The 24,310-nt window shown below is 39.4% G+C and overlaps 3 protein-coding genes and 1 long non-coding RNA gene across 14 annotated transcripts; 1 reads left to right on the top strand and 3 right to left on the bottom strand.

Moving 5' to 3' along the window:
• Positions 1–133: 133 nt before the first annotated feature.
• LOC103707387 (uncharacterized) lies at positions 134–8,828 on the bottom strand. 11 transcript variants are annotated; one of them, XR_016413345.1, is made up of 6 exons: positions 8,455–8,828; positions 4,883–8,276; positions 4,395–4,716; positions 1,735–3,854; positions 1,577–1,645; positions 134–1,462 (listed from the first exon to the last, which is right to left on the bottom strand). It is a non-coding gene; the product is annotated as an uncharacterized LOC103707387 (long non-coding RNA). The 11 variants fall into 11 exon arrangements; XR_015987424.2 differs by having other exon boundaries at positions 134–1,645; positions 1,735–1,839; positions 2,524–3,854; XR_016413344.1 differs by having other exon boundaries at positions 1,577–3,854.
• A 4,395-nt stretch (positions 8,829–13,223) lies between these two features.
• Positions 13,224–14,181, top strand: LOC103707355 (enoyl-CoA delta isomerase 1, peroxisomal). The gene has a single exon (XM_008791803.6). It carries the CDS (start codon positions 13,305–13,307, stop codon positions 14,031–14,033), a length of 729 nt encoding a protein of 242 aa, XP_008790025.4. The 5' UTR covers positions 13,224–13,304; the 3' UTR covers positions 14,034–14,181.
• A 1,814-nt stretch (positions 14,182–15,995) lies between these two features.
• On the bottom strand, positions 15,996–18,533 carry LOC103707386 (berberine bridge enzyme-like Cyn d 4). Its single transcript, XM_008791845.6, has one exon. The coding sequence runs from the start codon at positions 17,834–17,836 to the stop codon at positions 16,154–16,156; it is 1,683 nt and encodes a 560-aa protein (XP_008790067.4). The 5' UTR covers positions 17,837–18,533; the 3' UTR covers positions 15,996–16,153.
• Positions 18,534–19,952: 1,419 nt separating this feature from the next.
• LOC103707354 (tetrahydroberberine oxidase-like) lies at positions 19,953–23,150 on the bottom strand. The gene has a single exon (XM_008791802.6). The coding sequence runs from the start codon at positions 23,017–23,019 to the stop codon at positions 21,355–21,357; it is 1,665 nt and encodes a 554-aa protein (XP_008790024.3). The 5' UTR covers positions 23,020–23,150; the 3' UTR covers positions 19,953–21,354.
• Between the last annotated feature and the right edge of the window lie 1,160 nt (positions 23,151–24,310).

Raw genomic sequence — 24,310 nt, 5'->3', positions numbered from 1 at the left:
CTAGTTTTACTTTTTTAAGCATTTTCCTTCTTTTCTTTTCTTCTGTTGGAATTTCTTTTTACTTTTCCCTGTTTTGGTTAAATTAGTTGCTAAGTTTCGTGCTCAATGTCAGCCTCAAAATATAATTGCCTGCTTGGTTCCAAAGTATGTAACACCACTGAACTTTCACGGCAAATGTTCATCAGTTATACAAGATACATTTTTACAAGCAAGGGAAGAACATGCACAATTAAAGGACATGGAAAAGCATTGCAACTCAATTAATACCTGATTCTGCCGTTACAAGCCATGTAGATATGGAACTCATTTGTCAAGCAATCAACCTGTTCAGGGGTCATTCCGCTGTATGTAGCAAAACATGCCAATCTGGTAAACATTCAAGAGAACCATTCTTCAGAAGCAAATTAAGGTTATATATGCAATTAATTAAAGGCAGCTGCACATGATAATACAGAGGTTGTGAAAAAGGGAAAACATAGATGTCTAAATATGTCTTTGATGGCAGAGATACTTTTCTAATCTAAGTGTTGATTATACGATTGCTTGGTGCAATAATTATTATTCCCTGAATATAAGAGTTGAAAGGAAACCTTGAGCTACAGTTCCCCCAGAATAGATACATTCTTATCACAGAGAAATGCATCCCTTGTTGTAGTAACAGAAGGAAACAATATAGCTACAAATCTAGTAAGATTCTTTCTGATATTTTTGTTGCAGAGATTGATCTTCAGAGTAACCAACAAATTTGATGCACAAGCATGTCTGCAAACTAATGCTTTAACACTGATTACTTCTCATATGCACACAAGTTTGAGGTGTTTCACACCTTTATTGATGGTAACATGTCAATTTCTTCTAGGGGAGCCAAGCCGCTCCGATCATTATAGGCTTCCTGTGTAATCACAAATACCATGCCAAAGAAATATTCACAAGTGAATCCACCAGAACACACTCGCATGTCTTCCATCCATGACGAGACACATACATCCTAAAACATATTATAAGGTCCACATATTTTGTTTTAGGACATGTTTGGTCCTACACTATGTAAAAAGGTTTCAGTAATTCATCTCATTAAGGTTGATTGATCCAAGTGAGTTTTTACCAAAGTAGAGCTATAAAGTTATGTTTTCTTCGTCATAAAAATAATATTTAAAAGGTAGTTGCTTGAAAAGAGTAATATATTGCATCAACATTATCACAAGTAGTGGCGGTGGTCTCTATTGTACTAACCTGACATTTTTCAACTTGGAAAATTGCCATCCACACAGGCAACAAAAAGGAAATGCTTTATGTATCTGCCACTAGGTAGGATATAGAAAAAAGTAAATGAAATTATTAAGATCCTGAGATCATCCTTCGTCAAAAAAAAAGGATCCTTCAATCATATTCCAAACGGTGAAACAAGGACACCATTTTGGCACTCATCATTTAAATTGGCCACCGAAGATGATGGATACATCTTGGGTAAAAAATATATTTTGGACAAATTCAAACCATAAAATATTAGAAAGATATACACTTCTTCCAACTAGAAAAGGCCTCTACTGAACATCTGTATTCCAAATGAAGTTACCATTAGCCATGCCAGAAGTGTACATCAAGGCCACCCTCCAGAGTCTAGGGAAATAAGACTCTTGAGACTCTGTTCCAAAAGTCAAACCACAATATGTATCATCACATTTGCCAAAGGAGTGCAATTCTCCAGAACTTTTTTCTTGAATTTAGAGATACCTCCAGAATTACATTTATATCTGCATCGCACATTTATCTTTGCATTTCTCAGAAGAATGCATACTCTGAGCCACGATATTGGACAACAGGATAATCAACTCATGCCTGCAAAGATTAGTTATCCCTAACTCAATGGTCTGAATAGTCCTAACATGGCTTCCCAATTTATAGGGAGATATTCTAATAACATCTTCCCCATTCTCGATGAAGTCACTTTGGTACATAGCAAATCTTTTAGCAATCAAGAATGACACCGAAAGGCAACCAAGAGTCACTTCTCTGCCTCTTCGATTCAGATAGATATTGCCAATATTCAGAAAGATACTTGGCAAGATAAAATATTATGAATTCTCAGTCCATTCTCCCTCCAGTCAATCTCCACTTTTTAATGTAGTTCAAGTTCTCAGCATCACCCGTCACGAAGGAAAAATAGTAAATCTACTTTATCTTCTTTAGAGCACTAGTTATTGTTTCTCTTCGAAATAAGGCCTGCCTCTTTGACTAATTGATTATGATTCTTTTCCTTATCCTAACTATTTTCTTCACTTGCCATCAAGTATCTTCTTTTCCAATTTATGTGTCCTCCAATCAATCTTCACATGCTCCCAGTTCTGATATAGGTCATCTACTAATGGGTTTCACAACTCTATTGTTAACCTTACCTATATTTTTTATATAAATCAACATAATAAGTCATAGCCAAACAGCCTGTCTTGTAGAGACAGACACAGCGTATGAGAGTATGCATGCCAATGCAATCACACGTAAAACCTGTAGTTGCAAGTTCACCTGATTAGTTATATGTTCCCAGGATAGCAGTGAACCAAACTTCTCAAGGTTTTTCCCTAAGTGCCTTTCACATTCCAATGATTCGATCAGCCATCACCTGAAAACAATGGACACAAGTTTTCAAATGAAATGAGAAGAAACAGCAAAAAAATGATAAAAAAAAAACTCATCCTTTTGAGCAAACCTGCTTACAGATACATAGCACCTATATCATTATGCCAGTAAAACAGATCTAACCTACTGCTTTAGGAATCTATAAATTATTTTTAGACTAAGGCTAGAAAAAACCCATTTAATTACGTTCACTTCAGCCATAAGCTTTCAAGGTCTGGTTCACTGAATATCGTTGAAACAATTAGTAAACCATGAACAGGAGGGTTGCTATACATGGCCTAGTAAATAATAAGCCAACAAAGGCACAATCAAGGAATGCAGAACCGCTCTGAACCATCCTATTCGGGGCATACTGAGCCATGCTAGCGGTGGATCGAGATGGTTCTGGCATTCAAAACGTTAAATCGATAGGTGGGGGGAGAGGGAGAAGAAAAGAGAAAAAGAGAGAGAGAGAGGGGGGAGGAAGGGAGAGGGAGAGGGAGGGAGGGCCTCCGAAGGGTGTCAGAGGGGCCCCAATGGAACAAAATAGGAGTCTAGAGGGTGGAGCCCCTGCTCCGGCTCTTTGGGGCACTTCCAACGCCCTTCGGAGGCCTCCAGCGGCCCTCCTCCCTCTCCCTCTCCCTTCCTCCCCTCCTCTCTCTCTTTTCCTCTCTCTTATTCTCCCTCTTCCGCTCCCTCGTCCTCTCTGCTGTGTCGGTATGGGCCCGACACGGAATGAGCTCCGATACCGGCACGATAGACCTTGGGCACAACTTAAAGCAAATAAATCTAACGAACAAGAATTAAGAAGGAAAATGCCAATAATTACCTCAAAAACATCTTCCTAGTTAGAGAAACAAATACCCGAGGAACCCAACTCTCTATCCATAGAACTTCATATTTTTTTACATATGACCGGGCACAGCCAATCAAGTGCCCATCCTCAAGAAAAATCTGAATAGCCTTTGCATCTCTCTCTTAATCACCACTGGCAAAACCTTGGTATGCCATGTCAAGGAATGGGAAATGATTCTAAACCTAAACAGCCAAAAGTAGCATCATATTGTAGCAAACAGTTTGGCAACCTGGTTAAGCTTATATAGTGAAGAAAAATCACCTCCCAGAATTCTTTATCTTAAACTGATGGGATATCTCCCTCCATTGTTCCTCAGAAGGATCCACCCTGGATGGATTATGTGCACATGCATTAAGCAAAAGAATGACCCATTTGGATCATTCTAAACAGAACAAAAAAAAAAAAAGAATTTATAGGATTAGAAGAACTTGCAAAAAAAGGACTTGAAGAAAAAAGGAGTCTGCATCAGTGAAAATATTATCAACTAAGATGAGTTGGTAACTATATGGAAGATTAATATCATTAATTATCATGTCATCTCAATATTGAATTTTTTTAATGGAAATCACATAATTGAATGTTAAAATAACTAATTATCATCTTAAGGTCTAGACACCATATGGATTGAGATAGATGCTCCAGAAAATCTCATGAGTCAAGAAAACTGTACGTTGAGCACATGGTAGAGCTTGAAGTTCGCACATTTGAGCAAGCATGGGAAATAATGAAGTAATGAATAAGTAGAAACAAATACGAAACACAGAGTAAATTGCTCATCAGACATTAAGAGGAAAACAAGTTGCACCAATGGACACTGATTTAAAATGTCTAACCATATGTTATGGAAGCTAAATTAGAACCAATAGGAATTTAGACTGCCATGAAAGATTTGAGCAAGGTCGGAGGAACTGATATCAGGTACCATACTGGTTCCCCAACGGCACGAGTTAGTACGGGCCGTACCAGGCCTAAACCAACAAGGGCACGATATCGTGGGAGAGAAAAAAAGAGAGAGAAGGGGGAGAGAGAAAGAGAGGCCGGCGTGGCCGTGGCCTCCGCCGGCCTCTCTCCCTCCGTCCCCCGCTTGCTTTCACTTTCATTCTCCTTCTCCGGCTCCAGTAACGAGTCTCGTTTTCGTTGCTGGAACTGTACCGGTGAGCCACTGGTATGGCTCGGGACGGCCAAAATCGCCTGGTTCAAGACGGTTCTGCTGACCTTGGATTTGAGTGAAACAACAGAGGGATCTAATGAGAAATGACATAAGATCAGTTTCTTTAAAAGCCATCTATGTCAACAGCAATAATATAATATATTCAAAGACTTATCAGACAATGCTTGTCACTTTTGGTTATGCTTAAATTATGATGTAAAGTCAATATCAACTGATATGTCATTGAGTCTTGATTATACCTTAATATCTACCATCAATGAAGCAAAATCAAGTCCCCTTGATTCAGGATGGTGATAATGAAATGTCTGTTGTGACCCAAGCATCTATCCAAATATTATGATGGCTGCAAGATATTATTTCAAGGCTTGAGGCAACTTAAAAACATGTCAAGATAAACAGCTGCACTATTTAGTTTGACATACGAACCAGACCACCAAGTGATTTCAATTAGATTTGTTAGCGTGCATGGCTAGAATGCATTGCAGAATGTTTGTAGCTTCCAAACAGGGCAGATAAGCATAACTGTATATGCACAAGAAGAATAAATTCTAATAAGAAAAGCACAAATAAACTCACTTGTCCCAAGTAGGTATCCGTATATAAATTTGAGAATTGGGGAAGAACTGTTTCTGGAAATCTGTGAAAAGCTGGCATGCACCAGTCCCTGAAAGAGATTGAATTGCTGCTATCCTTTTGTCTTTTTAGAGCTCGGAGTCCTCCCTGTGGAGTAATTGAATATTCCCCTAGTTGATTTTGATGAGTTCAAAGCACTTGAGTATGTTTTATGTTGTTCTAATGAATTCAATCTAGTGTTTCAGAAAAATCTTTATTAAATTTTGTCTAAGTGCCTTGAGCTTTGGTTCAGAGTCTTTTGGTTAAGTATCGAACTCTGTCTGAACCAAAGTCTGCATCACGAGTCGACTCCTGGACTCTGCGAGTCGACTCCGGGACGCTTGAAGTTTTTGGCACAAGCTCGAGTCGACTTCGGGACTCTGCGAGTCGACTCCGACTGAGAACAGACAGAAAGACAGAACGATGGATTTTCGACCCTGAGAGCGAGTCGACTCCAAAAGGTTGCAAGTCGACTCCGGTGCTTGGAGAGTCGACTCCAGATAGTCCCGAGTCGACTCCACTGAGAGCAGACAGAAAGACAGAATGTTGGATTTTCGACCCTGAAAGCGAGTGGACTCCAAAAGGTTGCGAGTCGACTCCGATACTTGGAGAGTCGACTCCAGATGGTCCCGAGTCGACTCCCAGAAGAAGACAGTGAAAACGGCAGAGAATTGATTTTTGAAGATCTGATATCGAGTCGTCTCCAATGGATCCAGAGTCGACTCCCAAATTAGCCGAGTCGACTCCAACAAGGTCCGAGTCGTCTCCCGAAGATCTCGAGTCGCCTCTCAAGTCAGCCGAGTCGACTCCAAGTTAACCCGAGTCGACTCAAGGAAGAAAAACAGAAATGGGTTCTCTGGATTCCTGAGAACGAGCCGACCCCTAAGTACCCTAGTCGTCTCTAGCTGTTGGCGAGTCGACTCCAGTTTGGTCCGAGTCGACTCTAGGACAAGGCATGCACTTTAATTCAAATTTGAAACAGTGGCCGAGTCGTCTCCAGTAACAGCCGAGTCGACTCCAGATCGCGCGAGTCGACTCCGATCCCAACAGATACATTGTCAGATTATGCATATGGGTCAGAACGGCTCCAATCAGTCTCTAACGGCTATTTTTCAAAAGGATCACTTAAATAGCCAGAGTGAACAGTAGTAGACAACAAGAGAGTTATTCCACTTGAGCATTAAAGTTTTTCAACCACCAAAAGCATCTCAAGAGTGAATTTAAGCAAAAGAAGGGAGAAGTGCATTCAACTAAAACTAAAAAGGCTTCCTTCACATTAAAAGCTCTACCGACTGTTCCCCATCCTCCGGTTCATTCAAGAGGAGACTCAGAAATCAAGAAGCCCCTCTTCCTCATCTCAAATCTGTTTGAGGGTTTCTAACTCAATCTTGTTTATATTGTTTCATATTTGCTTTTCAGAAGCTCTACTTATGAACTTTAAACTCTTGTTTTTTTTGTACTTGACTCAATCAGGGGATTGAATCAAGGGTTATAAGGTTTGTTGGTAAGCCAAAGATAAAACCAACGGTGTAAGGTTGTGGTTGGTGAATCAGGAAAAAGCCAACTGAGTTTGATTGTAACCCCGAAAAAACAATCGTGTTGATTCTAGTCGATAAGCCCGTCAAAACCGACCGAGTTCGTTGTGATCTTGTGAAAACAACAAGTTTGGTTATGAGCTTGCAAAACAACCGGCTGTAATCCTAGGAATTATAGTGAACTCCCAAATGCGGCTTGGGAAGTGGACGTAGGAGCAAGTGTTGGCTCTGAACCACTATAAACCTCTCTGTGTTTGTATTGGTCTTTATCTCTTTCTCTCTCTTCGTTCATTGCATCTAGTGATATAACTAATCCACTTGCAATAGATTTAGTTAATCACTCACTTTATTTTTGATTGGTCAATAATTAATTAAAACCCAATTCACCCCCCCTCTTGGGTTGTCTTCTTGGGCAACACTCCCCATATGCTAGCTTTAGTGACTATTCAATCACTTATAGCTTCCTTCCATGAGAAGATACTCCCTAAACAAGCATTTTTCACAAAACCTGCCTCAAAATTATTCAATTTCAGTTTGATTTTCAATCAAATGAACATAACTAACTATTTGCACAGGCAGACTAAAATGCCTATCATGCCTTGCAGCGAAGAGGCCCTCTTCAATATTCAATCTTCAGATACCAAACCAGGGTTTAAATTATATTCTATCATGATATAGAGAGAAAACGGGGGAAAGAAAATTTATCACTAATATTCCTTCAAGGAAATCTCTGTAGCAGTGACTGGCTGGTTACACTAGATTTATGAACGCACATAATTCTTAAGTAGTAGTAGAAAACATAGAGCAAGTATGGAGAAAGGATTCAGTTGTGATTGTTGATCGTAAGTTTTCATGGAACTTTGTAATCATGATGATGTCATCCGGGCATGAAAGAAAGAAAACACTTCTCAACAAAATCATGACACATTTGATAATGAGCACAGGATAGGAATCATAGAAATCGATTTATTAACTAGATATTTTTAATAATTTTGGACGTTTACCAATGATTTGAGCAAGGGGTAAGAGTAAGGCAGCACAAGCTAGGATTAAAAATAACAGAGAGCTAATACGGGAGGACAAACAGAAAATTAAAAAAGAAAACACAGAAAAAGCAGATTCCACGGGTCCATGACATGACAGTAGGGAAAAAACAGAAAAACGAAAAAAGAAAACATATAAATGCAAACGGAAGAAAGAAAGAAAAAAAAGAAGGGCAGAATATCAGAAAGAAAAGGGCACAAGATATACCAGCAAAAATGCGGTGAATAGTTTTTTTTTAAGGAAAAAGGTTCCAGATACATGTCTACCAATATATGTCCATAGCTATATTCCCAAAATCAAGAAAATTAGAATTAAAAAAACTAGGAAGCAAGCAATAAAAGAGAGGGTGAGCAAGAGAGATCACATATTCAGGTTCCCGGCAATCCTCCTTTCAGCTTCCCTAACGCATTCGAGGATCTTCATTATCATCACAAAAAGCTCCCTAAAGATCAAAAAAACAACGCAACGTCATTTATCTTGATCAACAGAGACGATATCTTTCGAAACCCTAACCCTAACGATGAGAGGCGAAAAAAAGAACGCAGATGTGGCATAGAGAAGACAGAACAGGGGTTTGGGCGAGCGGATTAGATGAAAGATGAGGGGAAAGGGGAACTCACGACGCCGACGTTCACTTTTGTTGGGGATGGGATCGGCAAGGTAAGCCTCCGTGACGCCGAGGATCGGATCCTTAGGCGCCGGCTCGACGCGGCTCCACGACGACGACATCGATCGAGCTCCCACCGCCCACGACCACGAGGCCCCTAGTCCTCACTATCCCTCGGCAGATCGCAGCCCTCAGCACCATGAGAACTGCATCTCTCTTTCTCGCCCTTGCTCTGTTTGATTTTAGGTATATATAATGACAATAATTTCAAGAAGATGGAAAGAAAGAGAGGGTTACTCCAAGTAGGGGAAGGGAGCCACGGGGACGGGGAAAAGGCGCCTGATGCAGTAACGGGTTTCTTGGAGGTGCGAGGATTTTTGCCGCCATTGGACGGGATAGTCTATTCCACAATAAATTATTATTATTTTTAAAGTATCCATGTCGAATTTTACATATATATCTTCTCAAAATTAATATATATATATATATAATATTTATTTTATTATTTTATTATTTTATATTTTTACAGGTCATCTAATATCGATAAAAATTAACGGTTTCAAATTAAAATAACTAAAATATTTTTAATAGGTAGATGTGTAATAAAAATATATATAAAACGATTGCGATGGAGAACAAAAAACTAATTTCAAATTTTTTTATTTTTAATTAAAATAAATATGATTTTTATTAATGGTGTTAAAAGAACCATTATATTAGGAACATTTGTGCAAAAATAGTGTTTTATGAGTGTACAGAAATAAATGTAAATTTTAAAAAAATATTTACGCAAATTTGAATTTTTAGAAAAGTATTCGTAAAAAAATTCTAAATTGCCACCAAGGTGGTAGCTTAGTGGTACTGGGCGGGGATTCTAACCTCATGGTTTCAAGTTCGAGTCGCTGCGGCGACGATTAAAATGTGGCTTCGGCCACTGTTTGGACATGAGGTATAGGACCGCTCTTGGACCGCTAGTAGCCGGAGTGGTGCCAGGTGTGATGTACTCACACTTGGGACTCGAGCTAAAGCCCAGAGGGATAGCTAAACCGGGCCCATGGGTGGGAAAGGCATGAGTAAAACCGGTCGGGGTGCTCAACACACAGCCATTTCTGCCCGCATCGAACATTCTCCTGGCGGGGCGGGGGCCCAATGGGGGCTGCTACGCGGAGGTGGGCTTGTCCCTTCCTCCCCCTACCCCTTTTATGTACCCAAAAAAAAAATCTAAATTATTTTTAGATGTTTATGTATAGGAATGAATAAGAACATCATTTTTTATAATTATTTAAATTATACTAAAGGATTAAATTATTTTTCTTACATGTTTAAAGAGTAATGGGGGGCAACATTGTCATTAAGAGGGCTAAGTTTCTATCATGCAATTTTGGCAGAATAAAGAATCCGAACAAATGGCCTTAATGGAAAAAAAAAGAAGAGAAAGGCTATTTCGTAACCTTTTGGAACTTTTACTTGATAACCCCACTTAAAAAGGATAAGCCTCCACTTACCAAATACTGCCTTAAGGTCTCATCTTGGAGATAGCAATCCCTATTCTTAAGTATTCCTCTAGAATTCCTTTATTAAAGGGATAATCCAATTTTTGTTTAGATGCAATATATACCATTCCATGCAATAATTTCAGGATAAGCCCAACTATCTAAGATAAGGGCTAAGGCCTTTTTTTGCAGGATTGGACAAGACTATCCCATGTTGTCTCCTGAATTTGGTTAAGTGCCAATTTCACCAAATTCTTTTTGGATTCTGAGTGCTATGAATGTGGCTATGGTTAATGTGGGCATGTTCTTGGGACCAAGGGCAAAAGAAATGCCCAGTAATGGGTGAACCATGCAGTAAGGCTTAGGGTGATTGGATGGCTGGTAGATAGTGTGGATGCTTGTACTCAAAGGATTAGCCATCCTCCCATATCTCTAGAACAAGAAGCAGCTCCACATCATCCCCTATGGGAGAAAATTGGATTATATTAGACTAATTGAAGTTTAATATGATTGAACAAAATTAGTTAACTTTTTTTGTTTGCCCTAGCAATTTAATAACAAATTAATGTGCTTATTCGAGTTAATCTAGGTTGGATCATGGTTTGAAAATCACCTAACCGAGATATGAGCATCATCTAAAGTTACTCTTGGAATATATAAAAATGTAATCAATTTTAAAACATGACTCAACCTTTTGCCCCCTTTCTCTCTCATTCATTGCATAAGTGCACAAACTACATCCTCGCTGCCTCCATTGTAAGCTTGCTTCTTTGATAAACCCCCATCCATAACTTGATGCCTTAGAAGCTTTAAAAGAACAGATCTAGAATTATTTTTTGTCTTCCATGATACACTATGTAGATTGGATCAAATCAAAGATTTTATCTAAAAGATTACTGAAATCAAGTTTGATATGATTTGAGTCCAATCCATGTATACATTTAAACCACTCCCTATCACAAGGTGAAGCATTTATTTTTAAACACATGACAAGAAATGTCTTTATTTTTGAACGTGAACTGATGATTCCAGACTTTAATTTGTCTGATGTATTTCTTATACTTCTATCTCTAACAAATAACAATATATGTGTTCGATGCACAGGCTATAGACATCTCACTGATGAGTGACAAATCTCGAGTCTAAGAGTATCAATGCTCCAGGCTAGTTTAAGAACCCAAAAAATCTAGCTCGATTCGAACTTCAGATCCTAGAGTTTTTTAAGCCTGTGAAAAAACCAATATGATTGTCTGAGCCCTGTTGGAACCTGGCCCGGCCCAGAAAATTTACTGTTCCTGGTTCGTCTGGGTCCGACCCGGCCCGTTGACACTGCTGAACAGATGATATTCTAACCGATCCCATACCCAAAGTTAGATAAAATTAAAGCAACACCCCTACAAACTGGGGCTATATATATTTAGACCCTAAAAATTTTAAAAGTACCAATTAACCATCAAAACTAGCTCAATCGCGGATCCCTCTGCTACAAAATGTTATCACATAAAAATCATATGATAACTAACTTTTCATAAAATTTCAGTTTTTCTTACCAACTTAGTAAGGGGCTCTTCTTTTAGGACGGGACAATAGCACATTGAGATCTATGCTATCAAAAAAATGACAAAAGATAGAATGCAGATGGATGGATGATAAAGAAATATGAATGCTTTAAGATAGGTGCATGCAGATGAATGATAATAGATGGAGTGCTTTGAGATCTATACATTAGATAATGATTGTAGAGAACTTTGAGATTTGTGTAGATGATAGAGGATGGAGTGATTTGAAATCTATGCAAGCGGATGAATGATAGAGGATTGACCGCTTTGAGATATACGTAAGCAAATAGATGACAAAAGCTGGAGCTCTTCGAGCTCCATGTAAGCGGTTGAATGATAGATAATGGAGTGCTTCGAGATCTGTGTGACTAGATAAATGATAGAGGATGAAGTGTTCAAGATCTATACCGGCGGATGGATCATAGAGGATGATTTGAGATTTGTGCAAGCAGATAGATGATAGAGGATTAAACACTTTAAGATATGTGCATGTAGATGAATGATAGGGGATAGAATACTTTAAGATTTGCCCAAGTATATGGATGATAGATGATGGAGCACTTTGAGATTTGTGTAGGAGAATGGATAATAGAAGATGGAGCTCTTCGAAGTCTATATAGACGAATGGGTAACAAACAAAGCGCTTTGAGATCTGTGAAGGCAAATAGATCACAATAAGGTACTTTGAAATCTGTGCAAGTAAATGGATGACAATGAACAAAGTTCTTTGAGATCCATGCACGTGAATGGATGATTGAGGCCGAAGCACTCTTAAGATCTGTGCTAGCTAATGAATGACAAAGAATGCAATACTTTAAGATCTGTGTAGATGGATGAATGACAAAGAATAAAGTGCTTTGGGATCTATGCAGGTAGATAAATGATAGAAAATGGAGGATTTTAAGATGACAAAGGATAACCTCTCACAATCAATAGTATTTTTATTTTATTTTTTTACTCCATTAATAATATTAATTAGGATCTAGACAAACGGTTGAACTGGCTAATTAATATTTTTAAATTTTTTAAGATCTGAGCATCTCCACAATTTTTTTTTAATAAATTAATGTAAAAACAACGACATTAGAGAAATATGCATCGACGATCATCCTAGAATGGTATTGCTTGTAATTTTATAAAAAGTTATGACTAATTTTAAAGAGGACAAAAGAGCTGGTACGCTCATCTCCTCATAGATACAATCGTGTGCAATCGTGAAAAAAGGGGATACCCTACAAAAAAACCTTCAATATTCTAATAAAAAACGAGCTTTGAGATACATTAAAGCTCAACACCGACGCACCGAATTCATCAGTTCTTATCAGTACACCTAGTCAAACAGTTTTTTTCTATTTGTCTCTTTTTTTTTTTAAGAAGGAGGGAGAAGTGGTGAGGAGAACCTCACCCGCGTAGCAACCCCACTGGCCCCTTCCCACTGAAGAATGATCGATACAGATAGATAAGTTTTACTCATATCCTCTTCATCCGTAGCAGAGCTCCACCAGCATAGCAGCGTTATTCGTATGTGAGTACATCACATCAATATCATCTAAGTAAATGGTAGGCTAAATATTGACTCTACCGAGGAAATTAGATTGGAAGCATCCGATTTTCACATCTAACCAACGTTCGTGCATTTAGAATCTGAATCATTTCGATGGGATCAAAGTACGTTTCTATCGTGCTATCCCCTATTTTGTCCTTTCTGAAATGTGCGGACATATGTAAGAGAAGCTATTGAATCAAACTTGTACTGCCGCACAGCGACCCTTCCGACGACCACGAGACGACTCGGAGAGGGAGAGCGAGAGATGTGCACGCTAGAGAAGCGCGGCCGGGTGTACCTCCTCACCCTGACTGGCGACGGCGAGCACCGCCTAAATCCTACCCTCCTCAACGCCATCCGCTCCGCCCTTGCCCGGGTCCGCTCGGACTCCGCCCGTGCCGGCGGCGGATCGGCTCTCGTGACCGCCGCCGAGGGCAAATACTTCTCCAACGGATTCGACCTAGCCTGGGCCAAATCCTCCCCGGCCAACAGGACCACGATCATGACCTCTGCCTTTCAACACGTCGTCGCGGATCTGATGACCCTCCCCATGCCGACGATCGCCGCCGTGACCGGCCACGCCTCCGCCGCCGGCTTTGCCCTGGCGCTGATCCACGACTATGTGGTGATGAGGGGAGACCGGGGGTTCCTGTACATGAGCGAGCTCGACATCGAGATCCCGATCGCGGAGTTTGTTATGGCTCTGTTTCGGTCCAAGATCGCGGATCCGAGGGTCCGGCGGGATGTGCTGCTGCGGGCGCCCAAGATCACGGCAGCGGAGGCAGAACGGAAGGGGATCATCGAGCGGGCGGTCGGCGGAGCGGCGGAAGCGGTGGAGACGGCGGTGCGAATGGGGGAGGAGCTGGCGGAAAAGAATTGGAACGGGGAGGTGTATGCGTCCATCCGGAATGCGGCGTTCCCGGAGGTGTGCAGGGCGCTGGAATTGGCTCAGGAGGGCGACGAGGAGACGAAAAGGTTGGCGTCAAAGCTTTGAATTGAATCCCCTGATTAGGAAAAAGTTAGATTGCACTTATCACGATTAGATTCAAATATTATGTGTTAAGCATATCATATTATGGTTTCAACGCTTCTCTAAGTACTATCCTGATGACTTTAGGAAGATGTCGATGACAACTTTTGGCTGCTTTTTTTTCCTCTTTCAAAACTTGGGTTTTTATATATTTTTAGTTCTATCTTATATGTTTTATATTTCACGCGAAAGAATGATTTTTTTTTTTAATGTGTGTGTGTGTGTATATATATATATATATATATATATATATATATATATATATATATATATATATATATATATATATATATATATATATTATCAACTATCTTGCACAGTCTTAAATCCTACCAAATTTTTTTCTTTCACTGTCTATACAGATCTCAAAGCAGCTATTGCACGATCGTGCAAAAAAACATGAATCCTTTGGAAAATACATTCTCTGGTGAAATCCTCCACAAAGAAAGTCTTACTTTTATATTATTTTATTGGATAGATAGGGGTCAATAGGTAAACCTGGGCTACTACGAGTCTTATGTTCATATCTTCCAACCTTAAATTTAAATAGATGTGATTAGAGCAACGTTGGATTCATGCAAGTAAAGGAGAATTTTCTTTCGCATGAAAGATATAACCCCAATCCAAAATCATGAGAGGTCTTGCATAAAGAAAATTTTAGTTTTTATATTATTTTATTTGGTAGATAGGATGCAATGATAAATTTGGGCTGCTAGCTCTTTACTCATGTCTTCCAAAATCAAATTCAAATAGATGTGAGTAGACCAACGGTGGATTCACAAGGAATGTGAATTCTCACGAAAGTCCAAAATGGTGAGTTATTCTGCATAAAGAAAGTTATAGTTTTTGTATTATTTTATTAGGTAGACGAGGTTCATAGACAAACTTTGGCTATTAGTCTTGTACTCGTTATCTTCCAACTGAAATAGATCTGATTAGACCAATGGTGGATCCCCACGAAGAAAGATGACTTCTTCTTTCGTATAGAATATACAACCCCCATCCAGCATGGTGAGAGGTCCTGTATAAAGGCTTAGTTTTTGTAATTTGATTTGGTATAAAGAATCTATAGGTAAATTTGTGCTGCTAGCCCGCTGCTCCTATCTTTCAACCTCAAATTCAAATAGATGTGATCAGGCCATCGGTAGATTCGCGCAAAGGAAGTTGAATCCTTCTTCCGCGCGAACTATACAACCCCGCTCCGTTTCATGGAGGTTGAGATTGCTATATAAGACATTTCCACCTCGACACGACATCCATTTTGAGTTAGTGCCTCCCTCTTCCTCTCATTCCTTAAACCTCTTAGGCCCAATTTAGGGGAGTTTTTGAAGTAGAGCTTTTAGAAGTAAAATTTTGGAAGTAGAGCTTTCTGAAGTAAAACTTTTATAAAAAGCTATTTACTGTTTGGTAACTACATCTTTAAAGTGCTGTGCCATTTTAACATGTGTTTAGTAAACAAATTAATAAAGTACTTTTGGTATGATAAAATGACCATAAAGGACATTGCATAGTATTATACAACAAAATATAATAAAATATAATATATATTAATACATAAATATATGATATAGTGTAATATTACTATAATGTAATATAATATTATTATAATATAGTAATATAATATTGTATACTATAGCATAATAATTTAATATAATATTAAATTATTTAACATAATATATCAATATATTATGATATAATGTAATATAATATTATATTTATATTATAATATAATTTAAATAATGTAGGGTGCAAAGAGTGTATTCATCTTCAACAAGACTATAGCTGTTTTCCTATATCACAACTTTTGTGACACGTTTAAGCAAAATCCTAGAAGGCATCATAGAATTTTTTTTTTTTTTGATACTAAGAGAGCAAAAGCCACCCAAGACTTTATAAAAAAATTAGTAATTACAGAGAGAAGATGAGTTACAAATCAAAACTACAAGTGTCAATTATAATCAAACAAACCATGAGAAAGCAAAAAAGATAGCAATCTGTTATGTATGTATAAGCCAAAAACAAAAATAAAAAGAAAAAAATTGTCATCTTTTGAAGAGCAAATCAGGCATTCTTAAGAGTCTGTATCATCTCAGAATTAAAAAGATTCCTACAACACATACGGTAACATGGGCTCTGGAATCGACTTCTCTAAACCGCCACCCTGAACTCCTCGATTCCAGAGGAGGAATACTCTGCTCATTTCTAAAGAAATCACTAGGATCTACTGTGCCCTTGACAATTGCTAATCTCTCAAAGTTATCCTTAAAGTACATCCTGCCCCAGATCACAGCCTTGGAGTAGCGTGTCTTGTAACCTTCCTCATCATTCTTTCCCAGGTCAAGGTCCCGGTAGCCGAGATATGCAGCCCTTGGGTTCTGGGAAACATAAGGACTCATCTCCCCATATAATTTCCTAATCCAACCCATGTATTTCTCAGATGAGGTTGCTTCGCTCTCCCACCACTTGCAATAATACTGGATGCTATATAGAATCCCCTGCCTGTGTGGAAATGGAGTAGCTGAGTCCGAGATGCTACTTATTTTTCCACCATATGGATCCATGATCATCATCCCTGCTCCATCCTCAAGAAACCACTCCCAAATCCTTTCCCATAGGAGTCTTGGTATGGGTTCATTCACAAAGTCAGACTTGGCCTTGAAGGACTTCTCTGGCTTGGAACCTCTATCCAAGAGAGTCTCCACGGCCTTCTCATCGGTACCGTGAGCAAAATATAGAACTGAGCGTATCCAATTCATCTCCTTGCAGTCACTGCTCTTCAAATTTAGCTCTGGAAAGGTCTGGGTCATCAATTGGAGCAGCTCCCCGCACCTCCCAAGGAACAAGGAGTTGAACAACGCCTCCACTTCCCTCTTTTCACTATTCCCACCTTGTGCCTGTACGACGGCTCGGATGAACAGGTCTTCTTGGAGTCCAGGTGCTATCTGCTGCCATTTGTCGACAAGCTCAACTGCTCCCTCGCTAGAAGCCCTCCGGATGGTAAAGGCAGTGACAGTGGGAGGGACAAGAACCAGCTTGAGCTTCCATGAAACTATGATGCCAAAACTTGCTCCTCCTCCTCCTCGTATGGCCCAAAAAAGATCCTCACCCATGGATTCTTTGTCTACAACTCGTCCGTTGACGTCAACGAGTCTAGCATCCAAGACATTGTCGATCGCAAGGCCATATTTCCTCAACATCGTCCCAAAACCGCCACTACTTATGTGGCCACCAACACCGACGGTGGGACAAACACCAGCTGGGAAACCATAGGATTCACTCTCCTCTGCGATTCTGAAGTACAATTCACCTAGAGTAGCACCGGCCTGGACCCAAGCTGTGCCCTGTTTCGGGTCAACAGCCACGGACCGAAGGTTGACGAGATCGATGATAACAAACGGGCTCTCGTTTTCTATTCGATAGGAGAGGCCCTCGTAGTCATGACCGCCGCTTCGAACTCTAATCTGGAAGCTGTGTTCCTTACAGCAGACGACTGATGCTTGGACGTGGGATTCGTCAATGGGCGTGATGATAAGTAGGGGCTTGCGGGTTTCCGGGGTTACAAACCTCAGGTTTCTAATGGAGGATAGGTAGAGGGAGGAGTAGGAGGTGGTATCTGGAGTGTGGAGGATCTGGGAGATGTTGGTGGACGGTGGAATGCGAAGGGAGAGGCACTGAAGGAAGCTTGCATAACCCTGATTATTTGAGTTGGCTGAAACTGTGATGAGTAGAATGGAGCATAGAATGACATTTGCATAGCTTGTAGCCATCTCTACTTGATTAAGACTGTTGTTTGGAACCAGATAGAAAGATTTGAGTTGGCTGTTGAAACTGATGAGGCACAGAAAGAAGAATTGGTTGCGATTTTAGCAGTATAAAGCTATCTATATAAACTTGAACCAGAGAGGATAGAAGAGATTTGAGCCGGCTTCTGATATTTGAAAGTGGAGATATGTGAACCAAACATAGTTGCTTCTCCCCACGAACAAGAAAGGTATCAGATTGCTCAAAAAAGTATTTCTGAAAGCACGGACAAATTATTTGTTCTTTGTTTGATAAAGAAGGAAGAGTGTTAGCTTCAGGAGTAGCATTTCTTCATTCAACAAAATGTGTCACTTCGTACACCATCCACGTCGACATAGTTGGTTTTCTCCACAAACAAGAAAGGTATCAGATTGCTCAAAAATCTAGTCCAAAATCAGAGATAGATTATCTGTTCTCTGTTTGATAAAGAAGGAAGAGTTTCAGCTTCAACTATAGCATATCATGCCTTATAAAGTCGATCAACACCGCCTTATTTCATGCATCGAAATGTGTCACTCGGTGCCGCATCCACGTTGACATTTCTTCCAGCTAGAACGGGGCACGCGTCTGATTTCTCTTCCAACTCTTCTCATCTTTCGACGCACTTCTGCTTCGCCTCATGATACCGCCGCGCTGGCTCCTCTGAACGAAGTAGCAAATTGGAAGAAACTGAGGGGGTTGATGAGAGGTTGGTGCATGAGAGAGAGGGGCCGGCGGTGGAGATTGGTGAAAGAGGGATTGAGAGGGACGGACAAATTGGCTCCATTGAACGGACGGTGCATATGACTCCTAATAGTATACATTTACGCGGATCGGATTACATGGGACCACTTTAGCCTCCGGTATCAGACTGGTCTGAATCGTCCGTCTGATCCGTGGTTTGCTGATGCAGCGTGAGAGAGTAAATATAAGGTGATATAATCAAAAAGTAGAATTTTTTTTTTATGACCACCCTTCTAAATATCAAATCTTAAATAAGTATCTTTTCAAAATTAATATTTACATATATATCCTTATAAAACATTTGTGTTGCTATTTTTTTTTATTCTTATTTTTACAAATATATCCACGGCATCTAACATCGTTAAAAAATTAACGGTTTCAAATTAAAATGATTAAAATATTTTTAATGGGTAGATGTGTAAAAAAATATTTTATAAGACGATCATGATGGAAAAAAAAATAATTTTAATTTTTTATTTTTAATTAAAATAAATATGATTTTTAATTAAAATAGGAACAATTGTGCAAGAGACAAGTCAAAATGGGATTTTCATGTTGCGCTCATAATCTCAATTTATTAAGAGGAGAGTTTTGTATTAAAGTAGAGAGAGAGTCGGATGGATAAAAATATGGATTAAAGATTTCGTAATTTTTATTGGGATTCCCACGATATAAGATTTGAAAGTGCAAGAAATCTTATATCTTTCTATTAATAATTGTGATTAAGAAAAATAAAGATGGTTATTTTGGAGTAGATTTTAGAGTTGTGATTAAGAAAAAAAAACATGGTTATTTTATATTAGATTTTGGAGTTCGGTATAGAAGGCCAGATTTCCTGACATTGTATACACCAATTTTTAGCCGAACACGATTGGTTACCGTACTGTTTGTAGGCTCAATAAATATTTTATGTAAACTTGCCTGGTTGTTCCAAAAAAAATAAAAAATAAAAAATCTTGCCTTTCTCCGGTATCTTTCTTCTTTCCATGCACACGCTTGGTTCTACTCTTGAATAAAAAGCAATGAAACATGTATCAAGAAACCTAATTAAGTAAATTTTTAAAATATAAAAAAATACTGAAAAGGAGATGGAAACATAACGACTAACTTGAAAATTTTGGAAAAGTAAGTTTCATATAAAAAATCCTTAATCATGTCCAATAGAGAGAAGAAATATAAAACAGTATAAAATCTAAAGTGATAATTTTGGAAAAATAAGTTTCCTGGGAGAAATTTTTTTGCATGTGTAGCTTGGGCTAACTAAACATAAACACCAATCTAATCTAAACCGTATCTTGTGAAATAATTTTAAATATCTACCGGAAAAAAAATGATTTTTTGTGTATATATGTTTATTCATTTATAAATGTTTGAAATTGCATGTATATTTTCTAAAATTCACTTTTTGTGTTTTGTTATTGCACGCCTGCTTCTGTAGTTAAGTTATCTTCTCAGTCTAGCTATTTAAAATTAAATGACTTAAATTCCTGAAATGCTAACCCAACTGAAACGGAGGTCACGATTTTAAATGGGTCAAGATTTTACTTTTACTTTGCCTCCTCTCACCTGTTTTACTTCTGTCCGCCTCCTTCTCTTCCATTTTAAAATAAGATGAATTAGGATAGGATATATGTCATAGGTCTAAAGAAGGATTGGACTCTTCAATATAGGATTTAATCAAGAATATCTAAGCATGATTGGTCATGATTAGATAAGAACATGACTTAATTGGTCAAGATTGAGTGTCCTCCAGAGGAGGGAGTGAGTAGTTGCCTAGTTGGTTGATTGAGCTAGATTTACTAGAGTAGGGTTGATTTAGTCACTAAGGTTGGCAATGTGTTAGGTCAAATAGACTAGGATTTGGTACCATCATATAAGAAAGTTATTCCCTTTTACAGTTCGAAGTGTCTCCAATTATATACTATATTTAAGTGACCAATGGTCATGGCTAAAGTAATTATCAGCTATTACTTGTATTTTTCCTCTTTTCTTCTGGCAATCAGGGATCAAAGTGCTCCGGTGAATGATGCTTTTAATGGAAGAGAAGCCTGAGTCTGGATGATTGTTTACAAATGCCCACTACCTCACCATCATTGATGATAAGCTATAAGACGAAGTGTTCTGCTGCTATCTTTCAATTGGGTTGTCAGTGTCGAGAGGTACAATCCGGTCGCATCACAAGAGCAGCCTTGGGTCCGCCACGCCCCCGATATATATTGTACTTCCACTTCATGGGTACAGAGAAGGCCCTGAAGTTCTGGAATTCCGGGAACGAAAGGCTAGCATCCTAACAATGGATTAAATTACAGGGATCATCATTGAGGCAAAAACAGTTCATCTTCAAACTCTAACAATGTAAGCACAAGATACTAGTAGACCTTTTTTTTTTTTTTTTGGTTAAGTGTAAAAGGGGAGAAGTAAGGAACTTCCCCCATTGAATTGAAGGAAGAGGGAGAGGTTGCTGATTGTAAGACGCAGAACACCAGCACCTCAAAAAGAACAGAACAGAACAGATGATTACGGAGTCATGAAAGAGACGAGGTTTCAATCATTCGAAGGAGCTGACCGTGGCCATCCAAAGTTTTCCCACAATCGGTAGATCTCACAGCTGGTAGATTTTGGAGTCGAAGAAAAAAAAAAGACATCATTCTTTTAATCAAAAAGATACCGTGAAGACACCAATAATTCAGTTTTTTGAGAGAACTCTTGATTGATTCAGTTAAATAACAAGCCAATTTCACAACGATGCGTTCTTCAGAAATCAAAGGAAGTGTTTGATCAGTGGCTTTGGTTTAGAAATTAGATCCTTGAAACCAATCTGTCCGGACCTCCTTTCTTTGTCTACAACAAGAGGTGGGATGCTCTGCTCGCTCCAGAAGAAATCCTCGGGATCAACTTCACCCTTCACAATCGCCAGTCTCTTAAAGTTATTCTTAAAGTACTTCCTTCCCCAGACTTTAGCCATTAAGTAGCTTGTATTACCCTCCTCATTCTTACCCAAGTCCAGATCCCTATAATTTAGATAAGCAGCCCTCGGATGCTTTGATACATAAGGGCTCATATATCTATACGTTCTCCTAACCCAAGCCAAGTGCTTTTCGGATGCCGAGGCTCCACTATCATTCCATCGAACTAGATATTGGATACTGAACAAATTCCCCTGCCTGTGGGGAAATGGAATCTCTGCTTCCAGAATCTCACCCATCCTCCCACCATAAGGAACCATGACCATGGACCCAGCACCTTGCTCCAAAAACCTTCTCCAAATCCCTTCCCATCCACTTAAAGGGATGGGTTCCTTCGCGTAGTCAGACTTGCCCTTGTTGAATTCCTTCGGCTGCAGACTCCTATCCAGCAAAATTTCCATGGGCACTTCGCTGTGATACCCAGCAAAGTAGAGGGCCGATTGAATCCAAGTCATCTCCCTGCAGTCATTCCTCTTCACCTCCAGCTCCGGAAAGCTCTTCCCGATATGCTGGAGTAGCTCAGCACACCCCCCAAGAAACAAGGATTCAAAAACGGCCACCACTCCGTTCTCTCCACCCTCCACATGTTGGATATCAACCTTGAGGTATAGATCCTCATGGAGCTTGTGTGCGACGTATTGCCATTTATTCAGAAGCTCTATTGCTCCCTGCTCCAAGGTCCTGTGGAGAGTGAAAATGGTGAAAGTGGGGGGAACAGGAACTAACCTGACCTTCCACGAGACTATGATACCAAAGCTTGCTCCTCCACCTCCTCTTATAGCCCAGAAGAGATCTTCCCCCATGGACTCCCTGTCCAAGAGCCTCCCATTAACATCAACTAACGTAGCGTCCAGGACGTTGTCAGCAGCGAGACCATATTTCCTTATCAAGGGCCCCAAACCGCCGCCACTCAGGTGCCCGCCGACGCAAACAGTGGGGCAGATGCCTGCCGGGAAGCCATGGTAGCTACTCTTCTCTGCAATCCTGTAATAGAGTTCGCCTAGAGTGGCCCCGGACTGGACCCAAGCGACGCCATGCTCCGTGTCGACACTTATCGATCTAAGCCTTGTGAGATCAAGCAAGATGAAGCGGCTGTCATGGTCGGACCGATAGGACAGGCCTTCATAGTCGTGCCCGCCGCTCCGAACTCTCATTGGCAGGCTGTGGTTCCTGCAGCAGATGACTGAAGCTTGGATCTGGGACTCATCGGCAGGCTCGAGAATGAGGAGGGGCTTTGGAATGGTGGGAGATGCGAACCTGAGGTTTTGGATGGATGATCGGAGGAGAGAGGAGTAGGAACCGGTGTTGGGCAAGTAGATGAGTTGCGAGAAGTTGGTGGAAGGTGGGCTATGAATGGAGAGGCAGCGGAGGAAGCTCTCATAGACTGGATGCGAAGAGGCTAATGAGATTAACAGGCACAGAAGGCAATATAGAGTGAGATTTGCGGAGCTTAAAGCCATCTTTTCTGTCTCTCTCTTTCCCTTGTACGAGAGAGGTTGGAGATGCTCCTGCTATCGCGAGGGAGATTATTGTTGTATCTATCCATTGGCAGGTTGGGGAGTAGTTCGCTTGTCAATTCCAAGACCCTGTTCTTCTAAACCTAATCGTTTGTTTTCTGTGTCATTAATAGATTTGGTAAATAAATTTCCCGTTTGGAATGCATGTTGTTTGCATCTGTTTGCTGACTTTTCTTTGTCTTGTCAATGAGATAGGCTAAACCACCACGTGCTTCGGTTTTTTAATACTTTAGGAAATCTAAACAAATAGGTATTATCTAACAAAAAATGATTTGTATACCAAACATTTGTGGGAGAAAATTAGATGCATGTCTTAAAATATTTAAAACTTAATGCATGCCAGGCTTTTCTTTATCTAGAGCATATCCGGTTCCCCGTATCAATGCTATTATCTATCACTTTATCTAGTTATTTCATGCTATCTATGAACTCAATTATTTAAATGTTGATGACAACCAATTTATCCAGCAATACCACAAAGACCCATTCATCTAATTAATTGTTCTTTCTCTATTCATATCTAAAGAAATAAATAGAATACATTACATAAATTTTTTTCCTGAACAATGACTTATTAGTTATTTTTTTGAAAAAAAATTAAAATTATTTCAATGAGTCACATTCAATGTCGTATCCCTTTGTTACCACAAATTTTAAGCTTCAATCCACCCATTGTCATATTCTTGCTCAAACTCAATGGATGTTAGTTGACCTTTGTCCTAATAAAAAAAAAAAAAATCTTACCTCATTCTATTTAGAAGCTTAACAGTTCTTTTGGAAAAAATTATCCCAATTCTCGATGGCTGAAAATTGGATTTTTCCATATCTTATATAGATTGTTCTTTCCTATGAAATGTGCAAATCTTATTTTTCTGTGAAAGCTAATTTCACATCTTTCTTCTTTGAAAATTCCAACCACACATGAGGCATTTTTCTATTTTTTCTTGACCATACTTTTCTCTTTCATCTTCTTATAAACTAAATGAGTCCTTAGTTAAATTAAAACTCTTTCTCCTCTATTCCTTGCTTGCCTCTTTTTCCACTTGTGAATTCTTTTGTCCTAATTCTTTGAATAGGATTATGTGGTCAACCCTCCTCTTTGTGCAGGACAACATAGAATTCCGGGCATCTATTTGGTAGGAGATGATGACCCCGAAATCAATGATGATATAATTAATTATATCTTGTTGATCTTATATAACAGTGATCATAAATCAACCTTATTTTTAAAATC

The sequence above is a fragment of the Phoenix dactylifera genome, chromosome 5, assembly GCF_051530095.1.
Source record: "Phoenix dactylifera cultivar Ajwa chromosome 5, Ajwa_hap1_PhDact_Kaust_v1.1, whole genome shotgun sequence".
Taxonomy (NCBI): Eukaryota; Viridiplantae; Streptophyta; class Magnoliopsida; order Arecales; family Arecaceae; genus Phoenix; species Phoenix dactylifera.
This window is presented reverse-complemented; position numbering and strand designations above follow the sequence as displayed.

Coding starts and splice junctions, on each gene's coding strand:
- LOC103707355 (XM_008791803.6), top strand. CDS start 13,305: ATGTGCACGCTAGAGAAGCGCGGCCGGGTGTACCTCCTCACCCTGACT.
- LOC103707386 (XM_008791845.6), bottom strand. CDS start 17,836: ATGGCTACAAGCTATGCAAATGTCATTCTATGCTCCATTCTACTCATC.
- LOC103707354 (XM_008791802.6), bottom strand. CDS start 23,019: ATGGCTTTAAGCTCCGCAAATCTCACTCTATATTGCCTTCTGTGCCTG.